This window comes from Zingiber officinale, chromosome 1A (assembly GCF_018446385.1).
Source record: "Zingiber officinale cultivar Zhangliang chromosome 1A, Zo_v1.1, whole genome shotgun sequence".
NCBI lineage: Eukaryota > Viridiplantae > Streptophyta > Magnoliopsida > Zingiberales > Zingiberaceae > Zingiber > Zingiber officinale.
This window is the reverse complement of record NC_055987.1, coordinates 33,923,293-33,936,429: the sequence shown is the minus strand read 5'-3', so window position 1 is coordinate 33,936,429 and position 13,137 is coordinate 33,923,293. Positions and strand designations below refer to the sequence as shown.

The window sequence follows — 13,137 nt, the reverse complement described above, 5'->3', positions numbered from 1 at the left end:
AAAAAATAAAACACGATATTAAAGACAAATAAAAAAATAGGAGAGAGAGGGGGAAAAGAAACCTAGAGAGAGAAAAACATAAAACATGGTCGAATTTTCATTGGATTTTTTTATGTAAAATTCCATAGAATGTTAAAATTTATAATTAAGTTTTTTTATTTTTTTTTTCCAATGTACAATTTTTTTCTCAAATTTCAGGGGGTGCGGTCGCACCCCCAAAGCTCCACCTAGCTACGCCCCTGTTCATGCAAGTACACAGGCCATATATCAAGCTCTTAATAAACTTGGCTTGAGCTTGGTTCGAGCTTAGATTGAGCTTGGTTCGAGCTTGGCTTGAGCTTGGTTCGAGCTTGGTTCGTTTAGATGTTATCAAACTCTCAATTCAAGTTTGTTTGATTGTTTGAAATTTTTAGTTGTTTGATTGATTATTGAGTTTGATAATTTAAATTTATTTATTTTATTTTATTTTATTATTTATTTAGCATATTGAAAAGAGTTTTATTAATGAATATGGTTCGTGAATATGGTTCATGAACGTTGTTCATGAATATTATTCACGAGCGTTGTTCACGAACGTTAACGAGCTGAACACATATGTGTTCAAGCTTGTTTGTTTAACTTAACGAGCTATTCAAACTTGTTTATTTACTTAATCTTACGTATATTGAACGAACATAAACAGGCTCTTAGTAAGCCGAACACCAAGCTTGTTCAACAACGCTTGATTCATTTATAGCCCTAACTCCACCAGCCTTATCCTCCTCCCAAACCTGTTGCCAGATCCCTTGGTCCACACACACACAAAATATGGATCAAGGGATAGACCGCTTGTAATTTGATTGGATTATAGTCGCGATCAGACCACAATTAGTTGCAATCTCTCTAGATTCATCACCCCTCCTAGATTATATTTTGGATTGGGCCGGGTGGTCGGAGAGTCCCCACTTGACGTCTCCTGATCACTTGCCCATCGCCGACCGTCTTCCCAAAAAAAAAATCAAATAAAAAAGGCAAGGAGCTCCCATTGTGATGGTCTTATAGTCTACTTCGGGTCCTTTACTCCACCAGCCTAATCCTCCCAAACCTGCTGCCAGATCCCTTGGTCCATACACACCCACAAAATATGGATCAAAGGATAAACTGCTTATAATTATGATGGATTATAGTTCAGATCGTAATTAATTATAATCTCTTTGAATCTTTTTCTAGATTCATAGTCCCTCCTAGATTATATTTTGAGTAGGGTCGGATGACCTGAGGCTATCTCTGCTCAGGGTGATAGTCTGGCCACTTGCCCACCGCAGGCGGTCTTCACCATCCAATCACAATTGTACGTGGTCCATCCCTAATCCACTTTGTGCATTGGAGGATCTCCCTAGCTTCGCCTCTCGGCCACATAGCTTTCTGATGGCGTGGTCGACTCACTTCCTTACGGCGGTGGCGTTCCTCGCCGTCGGCATTCTCTTCGCGCAGGATGTTTTCGGCTCGGGGCCGGAAGCCCCCGCTGCTGCCGTCACCGCCGCTAAGACATGCCATCTTTTCCACCGCCTGGGGCACCTCCCTGTGGGTCACTTTTATCGGCGGCATCATGATGTCCAAGTAATAGATCAGTCACCTACTCCCGAATGTTAAAACATTGCCCCTTTTCGATCACGATCCAGTGATACCGGAAACAGCACAAAAGTTTTGGCTATGCTTTGTTGCGATGAATGTGCGAATTGAATCGGTTTGTCTCAGGTATTTGCCGAGGCACCAGTTCGGCAATCTTCAGAGCAAGATGTTCCCCGCCTACTTCACGATGGTTTCTGTGTGCGCGGCAATTTCGGTGGCTGCGTTTGCATATCTCCATCCATGGTTTCTGTGTGCGTTTGCTTAGATCAATTCTGCAACGTGCCTTATATGAAGAATTCTTAATTCATATCAGTCAGCATGAGTGAAACTTAACTTTATCCGTTGATCTGCATGAGAAACGCATTCAAGAGGGAAATGACCACGACAACAACAATGGAACCTTTGCGAGCTACCACAATGGCTATGTTTTTTTATGCTTAGCGCCATTTCTCTTCTTCCATCTCACTTCAGTTCTTCCTCTTTTCTTCTCATCCCTGATTTTTTTTTCCCCTCTTCCTAGATGATTCCAACTATGTGTGTCTGCTTGGCAATGGCACCGGTACTTGATGGTTTTGGCCAAGGACTTAAATCCCAGCTCCAAATGATATGAACCTGATTCGTACCATTTCTATCAATGAAGATGAGACCAAAGTCCAGGACTTTAATTAACATTGCGATAACTACTGAGTACTGATAGTTATGTGGAAGACATGGATGCTTTGATAGAACAATAACAACAACAAACAAGTCTTATACATGGATACTTTAATAAATCACAAAAATAAAAAATAAAATAAAAATATCTTTTTCTTTTTTATGACAATCTAGGTGTTTTGGCCTTCCGCTCAATTAATCCTAGAGGTGGATGGTTAGCTTGTCCTTTCGCCCATCACGAAAATCCGGAAGCACAAGCGGATCCATGCTCGGCAGTCAACTATCCAAATTTTTCATCCCACTAGAGGAAAATGCCCTGCAATATGTCATAGCTCGGATTCGAACCGTAAATACTTGGGAATCTACTGAATACTTTTGTCGCTCCACCATTGTTTGTGGTCTCTATTTCTTTTATCAATAGCATGATGGCCTACCCTACAGTTCACAAAAAATGATAAAAATATATCTGCACCTTAACGTGGCTTTTATACTGATCAAATAGTAACATTTCAACTGATATATATTCACTGTCTCATCAAGATCCATTGTGCGCTAAAGGTATATTCATTTGTTCAATAATAGATAGTTCTAATCAAATCCAATAACTTGCTACAATCAGTTAATTTGAATGGTGCAAGTCATATGTAGAAATCCTGCACATCAAAGCTCATTTTGCCCAATGTAATTGCCCAGATGATGAAGAAGAGGCACAACATTGAGAGGGATCTGAACATTGGCGATGAAGTTGGAGCGTCAAAGAACACAGAAGCAGCAAAAATCAGTGCACAGCTCAAATCTATGAACAAGAAGTTTGGGATGATTCATGGCTTGTCATCACTAGCCAACATCATGGCCTTTGTTAGTCTAGCCATCCACTCATTGTACTTGGCTGGCAAGCTCCACTTCTGAACCAAAGAAGAACACTAAAGGTTTCTGTCAATGTCTCCACTGCGCATCTGTATTGTGCTCATGTTTCTTGTAACAATTCCTTGTACTAATAGCTTACATGACTGTTGCATCAGTGTTCAGATAACTCATCTGGTTATGTTGGTCGCGCAAAAATATTACCGTAGGGCTGTGAACAAGCCAAGCAACCTCAAGTCATCCCAAAGTTCCAATAAACTTCAGCTTAACATTTACCAAGCCAAGTGTAAGCTCTAGTTTTTGGTTTCTAATAATCTTGAAATAAAAATTAGCTCCTTGTTAGATTTAATTGTTTTAATTATTTAACAATACATTTCAAAATTAGTTGTTTATATTTGCATTGAGTTTGTAGAATTCTCCATGTTCATTTTAAAGATTGAAATGATTTAATTTATATGACGGATTAAATGGAACTTTACCCCCCGATAATGGTAGGATTTATTTTGAGAGCTTCATCTTTGAACATGGGCTTATGGGCTTAGACAACAAATCTCTAACCTTCTGAATTTTGATTTTGTTGGGTTAGGTCAACCCAACATTTTTAGTGGGTCAAAAAGAAGTTTGGATGGCCTAGGCATGCTTCTAGATGGCCTATATTATACAACATGCAACTTAGTTTGACCCACAATTTTTTGTGGGCGACCCAAGTTGGTTGTGTTAACCTAAGTTTTTCTAATTTAACGTAAAGCACTCATTGAAATTCAGCAATCAAAGAATGAAAGTTTGGCCCATCAAAGCTTTATTGTAAAAAAAATGATTAATCAAGTCAGATAATATCAGATATGATCGATTTGTTCTCATAAAAAAATTTTACTGGCTATTTAGATAAATTAAAAAAGTACACATAAAAATCTATTCTGATAGTCAATATTCTCAAGTTCACTATTCATTATAAATTTTTTTTAATAATACATTTTAATTGAATCTCAAACACTAAATCGCTCATGTATCCCAATCAAAACCTTCATATAGATAGGCTCTAATATTGTTGAAGAGCTACAAATTTAATAGAAATGGCCCTAATGTTGACATTAGATGAACTAAAAAAATAAGCTCAAATTACTGCAGCAATGCAGATACCAAATTGTTATATGGAAGAATATCTTCCTTTCTGTGTGTGATGATTGGCTTATATTTACTACTCAAGGCACTCAATTATCTTCTAGAAAAACTATTTTCTATAATATATTTATAAAAAAAAAAAATTTCAAATGATACGTGTAATTATAGGATACTGAGATTTTAGGACATCTATCATAAATTCTTCCTGATTTATTATGATGATTAATAAAAATAATTAATATGACTAGGTCGATCATTCGGACTCAATATTACTTATCTTGATTAATTATTTGTGATTGGCCTGTATTTTTCCGAGACTTCTCGGCTCTTGACTAAAGCATACATTTAGTTATACATATGGGAAATGACATGAAGTACGAATATTTATGTGGGGCAGGATGGTCCTGTATGGCAAAGTGGGTCATGCTTGCGACACGGTTTATATCCAAATGGAGCATATGGGTCGATTGTGAAGATGGAGGGTTGGTGGTTTTGAATGTGAGTATTTTTTGAATTTAATTTGACGGTCGATAGAACAGATTATCTCGTGGATTAATTGATTTGAAGAATTAAAAATTATATTATTAAAAAAATAAAAATTATTGACCTATTGTCTGCATTTTGACAAACCCAACCCACACGGCTCCATTCCAAATCAAAATTGGGCATCACCCACACTAAATCCGCCCCACAATTTCAATAATCCGTCGCGTTTCAAAACTTGATTTTTTTTTAAATAAAAGATTGACTATGATACGAAAATCCTGATTCTATTTATTCTATTCTCCCAGTGGAGTGATAATTTTTTTTACCGTAATATTTTGACATTATAGCTATGGAAATTATCATAGGGCAAAAATTTATCGCTCTATTAGATCTGGTTGAAAACAATTTCTATATAAATTAACACGCGTTAGAGGATTAAAGATGTCCCAATGAAACCCCTTCAGTGTTAAAGTCATTATGATTATACTCATCCCAAACATATATATCTTACCGTCCATCTTTAAATTATGGAAAGGAAAATAAATCATAAAATTAATTTAAACTAACCGCCAAATGGTAAGAAAATAATTGGAGTTTTTTTTTTCTAAAGAGCGTCCATTAAAAATTAATTCATATTCTATTAAAGTCCTCAAGAGCCCAAAGGAGTAAATAGTAAACAAAAAAGAAAAAATAGCATTAAAATTTATATACCATAACTAACCTTTTAAGGAATCAGGTTTTGAAACTCTAACATATTATTGAATTACATATCATTGAATCTGCGGATTACAGCTTATATGCAGATCATTTCCAATTTTAGCAGGACCACGTCGGTTGAATTTGTCAAAATACAGCGGGTTACATAGGCCAAATCTACGGCGCCTGAGGAAAGTTATTCCGCCGTGTAACACAACAAACCAACAATACCAGAAAGTCATTTCAAGAAATTTTAACCTAAATAATAAATCCCATAAGATCCAGTCCTCTCGCATTCCTCTCTTCGCTTAGTCTAGCACAAGAAGATGCCGCCACCAACAAGAGCTTCAGCTTCGAACACACAGTGGATCTCATTCTTTTCCACGAGCGCGCTTGATAGCCAGCAGGTTCCTCCCATATCTTTATGTCCTCTCTCGAGCTTAATTTGAACAAATGCAACTTCGCCCTTCCGGCTTCTCTGCAAGAATGCCAAACTATCTTGGACAAACGCATCGTGCCTCCTATGTTTGATGCAAGAATGCTCAAGGTTGTCGCCCATTGCCTCTTATATCTTGAACAAAAGCAACGACCCCTATTTTCTTCACAAGAACACCCAACTTTGTCGCCTATTGCCTCTGTTCATCCGCCTCTAGCATCCCACCTGTGGCCACATCACCATTGTCGCACCATACAATTTGCTCAGTTATCCATTCTAAATTTCAAAAAACAGATACAAATTCTAAGTCTTTCCATTCTGTTCTCAGGTTTTAAATTTTAGTAGCTAATACAAACTATGCCTTTCCATCTTGTTCTAAAACTCCAATTTATAAAACGTAATACGCAAAACCGTAGTACAAAGTATAATACATTACTATGTACAATATATCATGTGATTCAGTTCAATGTATTAACATATTACAATTGTAAACTTCATATACGATGAAAGTTCTAAGTTTGCTCTAGAAGTATAAAACAAAACGAAAGAGATAATTTGATGATATAAAACAGAAAATCAAACGCGAAACTAGAAAATCCGCTTAGCATCAGCAGCTTCATTTAGAAATGAAACTCGAGTGATTTTGGGATTACAGAAATCATAAGGTCCTTAGATAGTATGCAAAAAAAGAAACAGCTTCGAGTATGAAAGGGCTACCTCGAGGAAACGGGGCTGAGAGAGCGAGCGAACCCGTTAATGGCGCCGTAGCTTCTGGAACTAAACCACAGGCAGCCCAGGAGACCCTGCCGGTACGGAAGGAAGGTCCGACGTCGCATCTCCTCTGCCTGCGCTCGATTCGCCGTGTAGAGCCGCTCGTGCGCTGACGGCCCAGCCTTCCGCCGTCCTCCCAGCCCATTGACGGGTCTCTGTCGCCGAGGCGGTTGAGTCGCCGCCTGTTCTTGATTTGACGAGGACTCCGCCGGCTGTGGCGTTATCTCAGGTTCTGAAGGCGGTGTGGATTTTGGCCTGTCTTTGGAGACGGAAAAGGAGATACTACGCCAGAATTTCTCCTTTCCGTGGTCGCTCCTTTCGCTCTTGCTCCGGTGGAGGAGATCTTTCAGAAAAATCCACCGCTTTGAGCTACGCCCCGTGGAGGACGAAGAGGACGTCGAGGATGACGAGGAGGAGCGGGAAGACGCCGAGACGGGCGGAGCCGGAGCTTCTCTTGACTCGATCTGCTTAGAATCTGGTGTCTTCTCCCGGCCTTCAACACTCTCGCCCCTCACCGCATCATCCGACCGCCAGCGAAACGGTAGATTTCGCATCGGGGACAGCGATCTAGTCCTCCGATGCACGGACCTACTCCGCAGCATCACATCGCGCCTGTGGACGTCCATCTGCGCAACCTCACAGCTGTCATGGTCGTCCTCGCCCTCCTCTACGCCGAGATCCGGAAGCGGAGAGAGCCTCTGATGGCGCTGGAGGTGGGAAGACAGTTTCATAGGCCGAATCTGACCGTTGAGGAAGAGTTCGTCGGCAGAAGCCGCGGTGGAATGCGAGGGGAAGCGGGCGGAGAACTCAAAATCAAAGGAGAAATCAACGGAGACGGGATCAGAAGGGGTGTTCGAGGCAGAGAAGGGCGAGGAAGACGCGGAGAGGATGTAGTGCATTGGGCTGGATGGGGCGCTGAAGAAGAAGCCAGCGGCTGAGGACGATGAACCGCCGCGGCCGGGGCTGGAAGGCGCGCTGGCGAAGGGGGTGGAGCAGGCGCTCTCGAACTCTTCGCCATTGCTAGGGCTACGGTGTTCCATTGTGGCAGCAGGTAGAGCAGCAGGACGGCGTGGGCGTCGGCTTCTTGTCCGACACGCAATCATGGATGGGGAGGAGAGCACCGGGCCTTTTATGTCATCCAACGACTCCTTTTTCAGAACAGTATTTTGCCGTGAATGCCCTTGCATCACTAACATAAATTATTAAGGGAAGAAATTATAAAAAATTTACATTTTCAATATATATTTAACATTTTTAATAATTGTTTTTTTACAACAGTTTGTATAGCATCGGTGATGAAGTTTAATATAACCTTTTGAAATTTTAAAAGGGCATAATATTGTTACTCTTACTCAAAATTAGATTACATCGATGTACATGTACATGTACATGTACATGTACATGTGTATAAAATTTTAAAATCAATATTTATTATTGATTCTGTCCAAACGTTGAATCAACGGACGCTGGACACGTGGCGCTCTCCGAATTGATGACATGGATCTTCGACCGATCGTAGCGATCTCCGACGAACCTGCAAAGAAGTCGGGCCGGGAAGGGGTTCCCGGCGACGACCCTCCGACGCTCAAGTCAGGCAAGAGGAAAATGAAAGTGGCTTCGAATATGCGAGAATACGTAATCGCGCACCTTCGTCGAAGTATGAGGGCTCTTATATAGAGTTGTGGGGAGGCTTGTGCACACTTACCGAGGTGTACACGTGTCGTTTTCCATACCGTAGTATGAGCTTGTCAGAAGAACATGCCTAACACCATACTACTACAGTCTGATCACCTCTCCGATGGGACAGCAAAACCTTCCATTGTACGATTCTGTGTATGGTCTGGTCGTCGAATATGCCCGCTGTCATAAAAAGTTGTTCCCCAATGTTCCCTCTGCCTGTCTTCTTTTTCCCCGAGCCGAGTATCCATCCGCTCGGCAAGCATCGATCCGATCGGACGTAGGCATCGGTCCGACCGGGTGCTTGGCTCCAACGGTTCCTTTACAATATCGATGCTTCAAGCCTCGGCCGAGCGGGCTACCCGATCGGCCAAGCGACTCTGTTCACCATGAGCGTCGGAGACCCGATTCCCCGTTGGGTTGCCTTTGCTTCTGCTTAGACCCCGTTCGGCCAGCCGATCCCCCTTTTCCGATCGACCATTTGACCTTTGACCTCCACGTGTCATTGACTTCCCTCAAAGGGGGCCCCCGTTCTTCCTGCAGGATCACTTGTCTCCCCCTTAAGTCCAATCGAAGGAGGCGATTAGTCCGACTGACTGGACCACCAGTCGCTCCAAGCGGCGTTTCCATGCAACTATCCTCCGCTCGGCTACACGGGGGTAGCCGTAACGTCGGTCAACACCGTCATTCCTCGAATCTTCTGGAAATCTGTGCCAATCTTCAACATTAAGGTCGAGCACGCGCTTATTAAATGTGGCCTATGTCACGACGCCACGTGGCACCCCTGGTGTCGTCAGCGTACGGCGGCGGCGTTACCTTCGATGGGATCGCCTTAGTTTGAAATGGACGGCCAGATGCAGGCTTCGATTCTCGTGACCTACAATCGACGGCTGAGGCCGCTCGGGCTTATCCCTATAAAGCCTTCGTCCTCTTCCACCACCACACCTTTGCTCTCGCGTGCTCCGCAATTCTTCTCTCTCAGTGCTCCGGCGATCCTGCTCTTCTGTCCTCCGACGATCTCCGGCGTCGTACTTTCGATCCTCCGTCTCTTTATAAGGTTCTCCTTCCTTTCCTCTCCGTTAATCTTGTGTTTTTTGTCTAGTTTTCGTCCTCTACGCACTGTTTCGTCTATCATCTTCTTCCTTTTATCCTCTACCTTTCGTCTTTGTTGGTTTTGTCCGCTCGGACAATGGCTAGCTCCTCCCAACCTCAAGACCAAACCCTCGGCCCATGGTATACTACCCTGGAGTCGCGCTTCGATCGCCGCGACACCGATATTTTGATGGACTCTTTCGAAATCCCTTCTGATTTTGAACTTATATTACCTTCCCCCTCCGCTCGGCCACACAAACCGCCGTGCGGAGCTTTCTGCGTCTTCCGCGACGAGTTCATCGCCGGTCTGCGTTTTCTCATCCATCCGTTCATCGTAGAGGTTTGCAACTTTTTCGGCGTTCCGCTCGGAAGCCTAGTCCCCAACACTTTCCGCCTTTTATGCGGCGTGGTCGTTTTGTTCAAAACCCACAATATCCCCCTCCGACCGGAGGTTTTCTATTATTTTTATTACCCTAAGCAGTCCGAGCCGGGCACATATATGTTCCAGGCTCGGCCCGATTTAGTTTTCTTCAATAAACTGTCTTCTTCTAATAAGCATTGGAAAGAATTCTACTTCTACCTTCGTATGCCCGAGCGGGCCCCCTTCCGAACGCAGTGGCAGATCGGACCACCAACTTCACCAGATCTCAAAAGGTTCAAAACCCGACCGAACTATCTTCATGCGGCCAACATGCTAGCCGGTCTGAGGTTTGACATCAATAAGTTCCTGCCCGAAGGGGTGATGTATATATTCGGTCTGAGTCCGATCAGGACCCCCCTTCCGAGCGGCTTCGGTAAGCATTTTACTTTGTGCATTCACTTTGATTGCTAACTGATTTTCTCCTTTTTCCTTTGCAGCGGACATAGTTATGGAGTCCGTGATGGCTGGCATTTTGAAAAGGAAGGCGGCGGCGCTCGAGGCCGCGGCGGCCAAAGAGATGGAGATGCTCGACATCCAGTCGGTCGGCTCTAACGAAGGAGAGAGCGAGACAAATGTTGGGGAGTCGGCCGCTCAGGCTTCTCTCCCAGAGCCAGCGGCTGGCGCAACTGCTAGTCGAGAGCCTTCCGTCCGGGATGAAGGCTCGGCTCAGGAGGAGGAGCGCCCCCTTCGTCAAAAGAGGCGCCGCACGGAGACACCACTCCGCTCGGCTACATCTGCGGTCCATCCCGCCGAGCGGACCACCGCGGATTCTCGAGGCAAGGCTCCAGCTGTGGAGGCTATTTCGTCCGATCGGACCCCCTCCCAATTGGATGCGTCCGCGGACCCCTTGGAGGCTATACCCGTCAGCTCCCTTCCGCCCGCTCCTCACCAAGTCCAACGTTCAACAATTTTGTCCTAGTTTTCGGCGCCGGCCTCCGATCCTTCCCCGGCTTCCCCCCAGACGACCCCCGGTAGGCACCGCACCATCCGGGTTTCTTTGCATCTCCCCACCGAGGAATTACTGCCCCCCGAGGCCACTCGGCCGACTGCGCCCAAGCACATGATCACAATGAAGGGGCCCTTAGCCGAGATGTGGGTCGACGCTCGCAATGATTCCCCTCAGCAATCTGGCCAACAGCCACATGCAGCAGCCCACGGGGGTAAGTCTATTTTCTCTAAGTCCTTTACGCATTCTTTTCGATCGGCTATTAACAATCTTTCTTTTGTCAGAGATGGGTGGAGGAGATTACTGTCTCCAATCGGCTCGCTATGGTGGACGAGGAGCTAAAAAGGTTGAAGAGTTCGGGCTGCGTGCCTTCCCAGGATCCATCTTATGGCGAGCTGCAGAAGGAGCTCAAAAAGACCCAAGACTTGTTGGAGGCCGAACGGAAGAAGACGGCCGACCAGGCTCACACTTTGGCCGAACTTGATCGCCTGAACAAATCACTGGATCGCAAGATAAGTCTGGCCACCGAGCGGAAGAAAACGGCTATCTCCGATCTAGAGAAGAAGAATGTTGAGGCTCGGGGCCTGGAGCAGCGAGTCAAGGAGCTGATGGAGCAGCTAGACGACGAGAAGACGAGCCGCTCGGCCGAGGTGATCAAATATAAAGAAGAATTGAAGACTTTGTAGGAGTCCCTCGCAGCCTCCCAAGCGGCCTTCAAGGAATATCAAGACGCTGAGCCTGGCCGAGTCGCAGCCCTGAGGATGAATTACATCCGCTCGGAAGTATTCTCGGAGAAAGTCTGCAAACGGATGTACAACGCCTTCGAGCTCGCTATGACCGCCACCACAACTTACTTGAAGTCCAAGGGTCATCTTGCCAACTCCGTCCTCATTCCGGCCCAAGATCAAGCGGCGCTCCTCGGCAACATCCCCCAGGAGATTTATGATTTTCTTGAGTAGAAGTTTTTATGTAACTCGGCCGCTCGGCCAAAAACTCATCCATTTTTGTAATTCGGCCGCCCGGCCTTAATTTCTCTGATATGTTATCCTTTTACTTGCTTTTTTTCTTTCGCTAATCAATACGCATGTTGTCCGCTCGCCTCTTGTCACATCTCTCTTGCGTCCGAAAAGGATTTTTTGCGAAGTATTTTGCGTAGCTAGTCCGCTCGACTGAATATATTCTTGTTTCGACAGATGAGGTTGTTGGCTGGATGTTGACGGAGTACCTTTGGGTACTTGGCCGATCGGCGAGTATAGACAGTGTTGACGGCGAGTACTTTTGGATACTTGCTTACAAGTCCTCTTATTGCCTTATTCCGGCCGGAGGGTTTATAGTCGCCAGCGCGACTCTCGATATTTAACGTCGGAGCTCGACGGCTTTCCACTCGGAGGGTTTATAGTCGCCGGCTCGACTCTCGATTTTTAACATCGGAGCTCGACGGTTTTCCGGTCGGAGGGTTTATAGTCGCCGGCTCGACTCTCGATTTTTAACGTCGGAGCTCGACGGTCTTCCGCTCGGAGGGTTTATAGTCGCCAGCTCGACTCTCGATTTTTAACGTCGGAGCTCGATGGTCTTTCGCTCGGAGGATTTATAGTCGCCGGCTCGACTCTCGATTTTTAACGTCGGAGCTCGACGGTCTTCCGATCAGAGGGTTTATAGTCGCCGGATCGACTCTCGATTTTTAACGTCGGAGCTCGACGGTCTTCCGCTCGGAGGGTTTATAGTCGCTGGCTCGACTCTCGATTTTTAACGTCGGAGCTTGACGGTCTTCCGGTCGGAGGGTTTATAGTCGCCGGCTCGACTCTCGATTTTTAATGTCGGAGCTTGACGGTCTTCCGGTCGGAGGGTTTATAGTCGCCGGCTCGACTCTCGATTTTTAATGTCGGAGCTCGACGGTCTTCCGCTTGGAGGGTTTATAGTCGCCGGCTCGACTCTCGATTTTTAACGTCGGAGCTCGATGGTCTTCCGCTCGGAGGGTTTATAGTCGCCGGCTCGACTCTCGATTTTTAACGTCGGAGCTCGACGGTCTCCCGGTCGGAGGGTTTATAGTCGCCGGCTCGACTCTCAATTTTTAACGTCGGAGCTCGACGGTCTTCCGCTCAGAGGGTTTATAGTCGCCGGCTCGACTCTCGATTTTTAACGTCGGAGCTCGACGGTCTTCCGGTCGGAGGGTTTATAGTCGCTGTCTCGACTCTCGATTTTTAACGTCGGAGATCGACGGCCTTTAAGGCTAATTTCAACACTGTCGTTCGGCGAAGATTGCCAAATACGTTATCATTTTGCTTCCTGCATTAAAAGAACACAGACGGCCAAGAGATACACAAAATGAATTACATCAGCGCACCTCTCACCCAGCTCGGT

The 13,137-nt window shown here is 45.1% G+C and overlaps 1 protein-coding gene and 1 pseudogene across 1 annotated transcript; one reads left to right on the top strand and one right to left on the bottom strand.

The window, feature by feature from the left end:
• Positions 1–1,407: 1,407 nt before the first annotated feature.
• LOC121997442 lies at positions 1,408–1,876 on the top strand (annotated as a pseudogene).
• Positions 1,877–5,492: 3,616 nt separating this feature from the next.
• LOC122023216 (uncharacterized protein DDB_G0271670-like) lies at positions 5,493–7,741 on the bottom strand. Its single transcript, XM_042581294.1, has 2 exons — positions 6,587–7,741; positions 5,493–6,094 (listed from the first exon to the last, which is right to left on the bottom strand). The coding sequence occupies exons 1-2, from the start codon at positions 7,678–7,680 to the stop codon at positions 6,073–6,075; spliced, it is 1,116 nt and encodes a 371-aa protein (XP_042437228.1). The 5' UTR covers positions 7,681–7,741; the 3' UTR covers positions 5,493–6,072.
• Positions 7,742–13,137: the final 5,396 nt, after the last annotated feature.

Coding starts and splice junctions, on each gene's coding strand:
- LOC122023216 (XM_042581294.1), bottom strand. CDS start 7,680: ATGGAACACCGTAGCCCTAGCAATGGCGAAGAGTTCGAGAGCGCCTGC. Junction 6,095..6,586: donor CTCAGCCCCGTTTCCTCGAG/GTAGCCCTTTCA, acceptor ATGTGGCCACAG/GTGGGATGCTAGAGGCGGAT.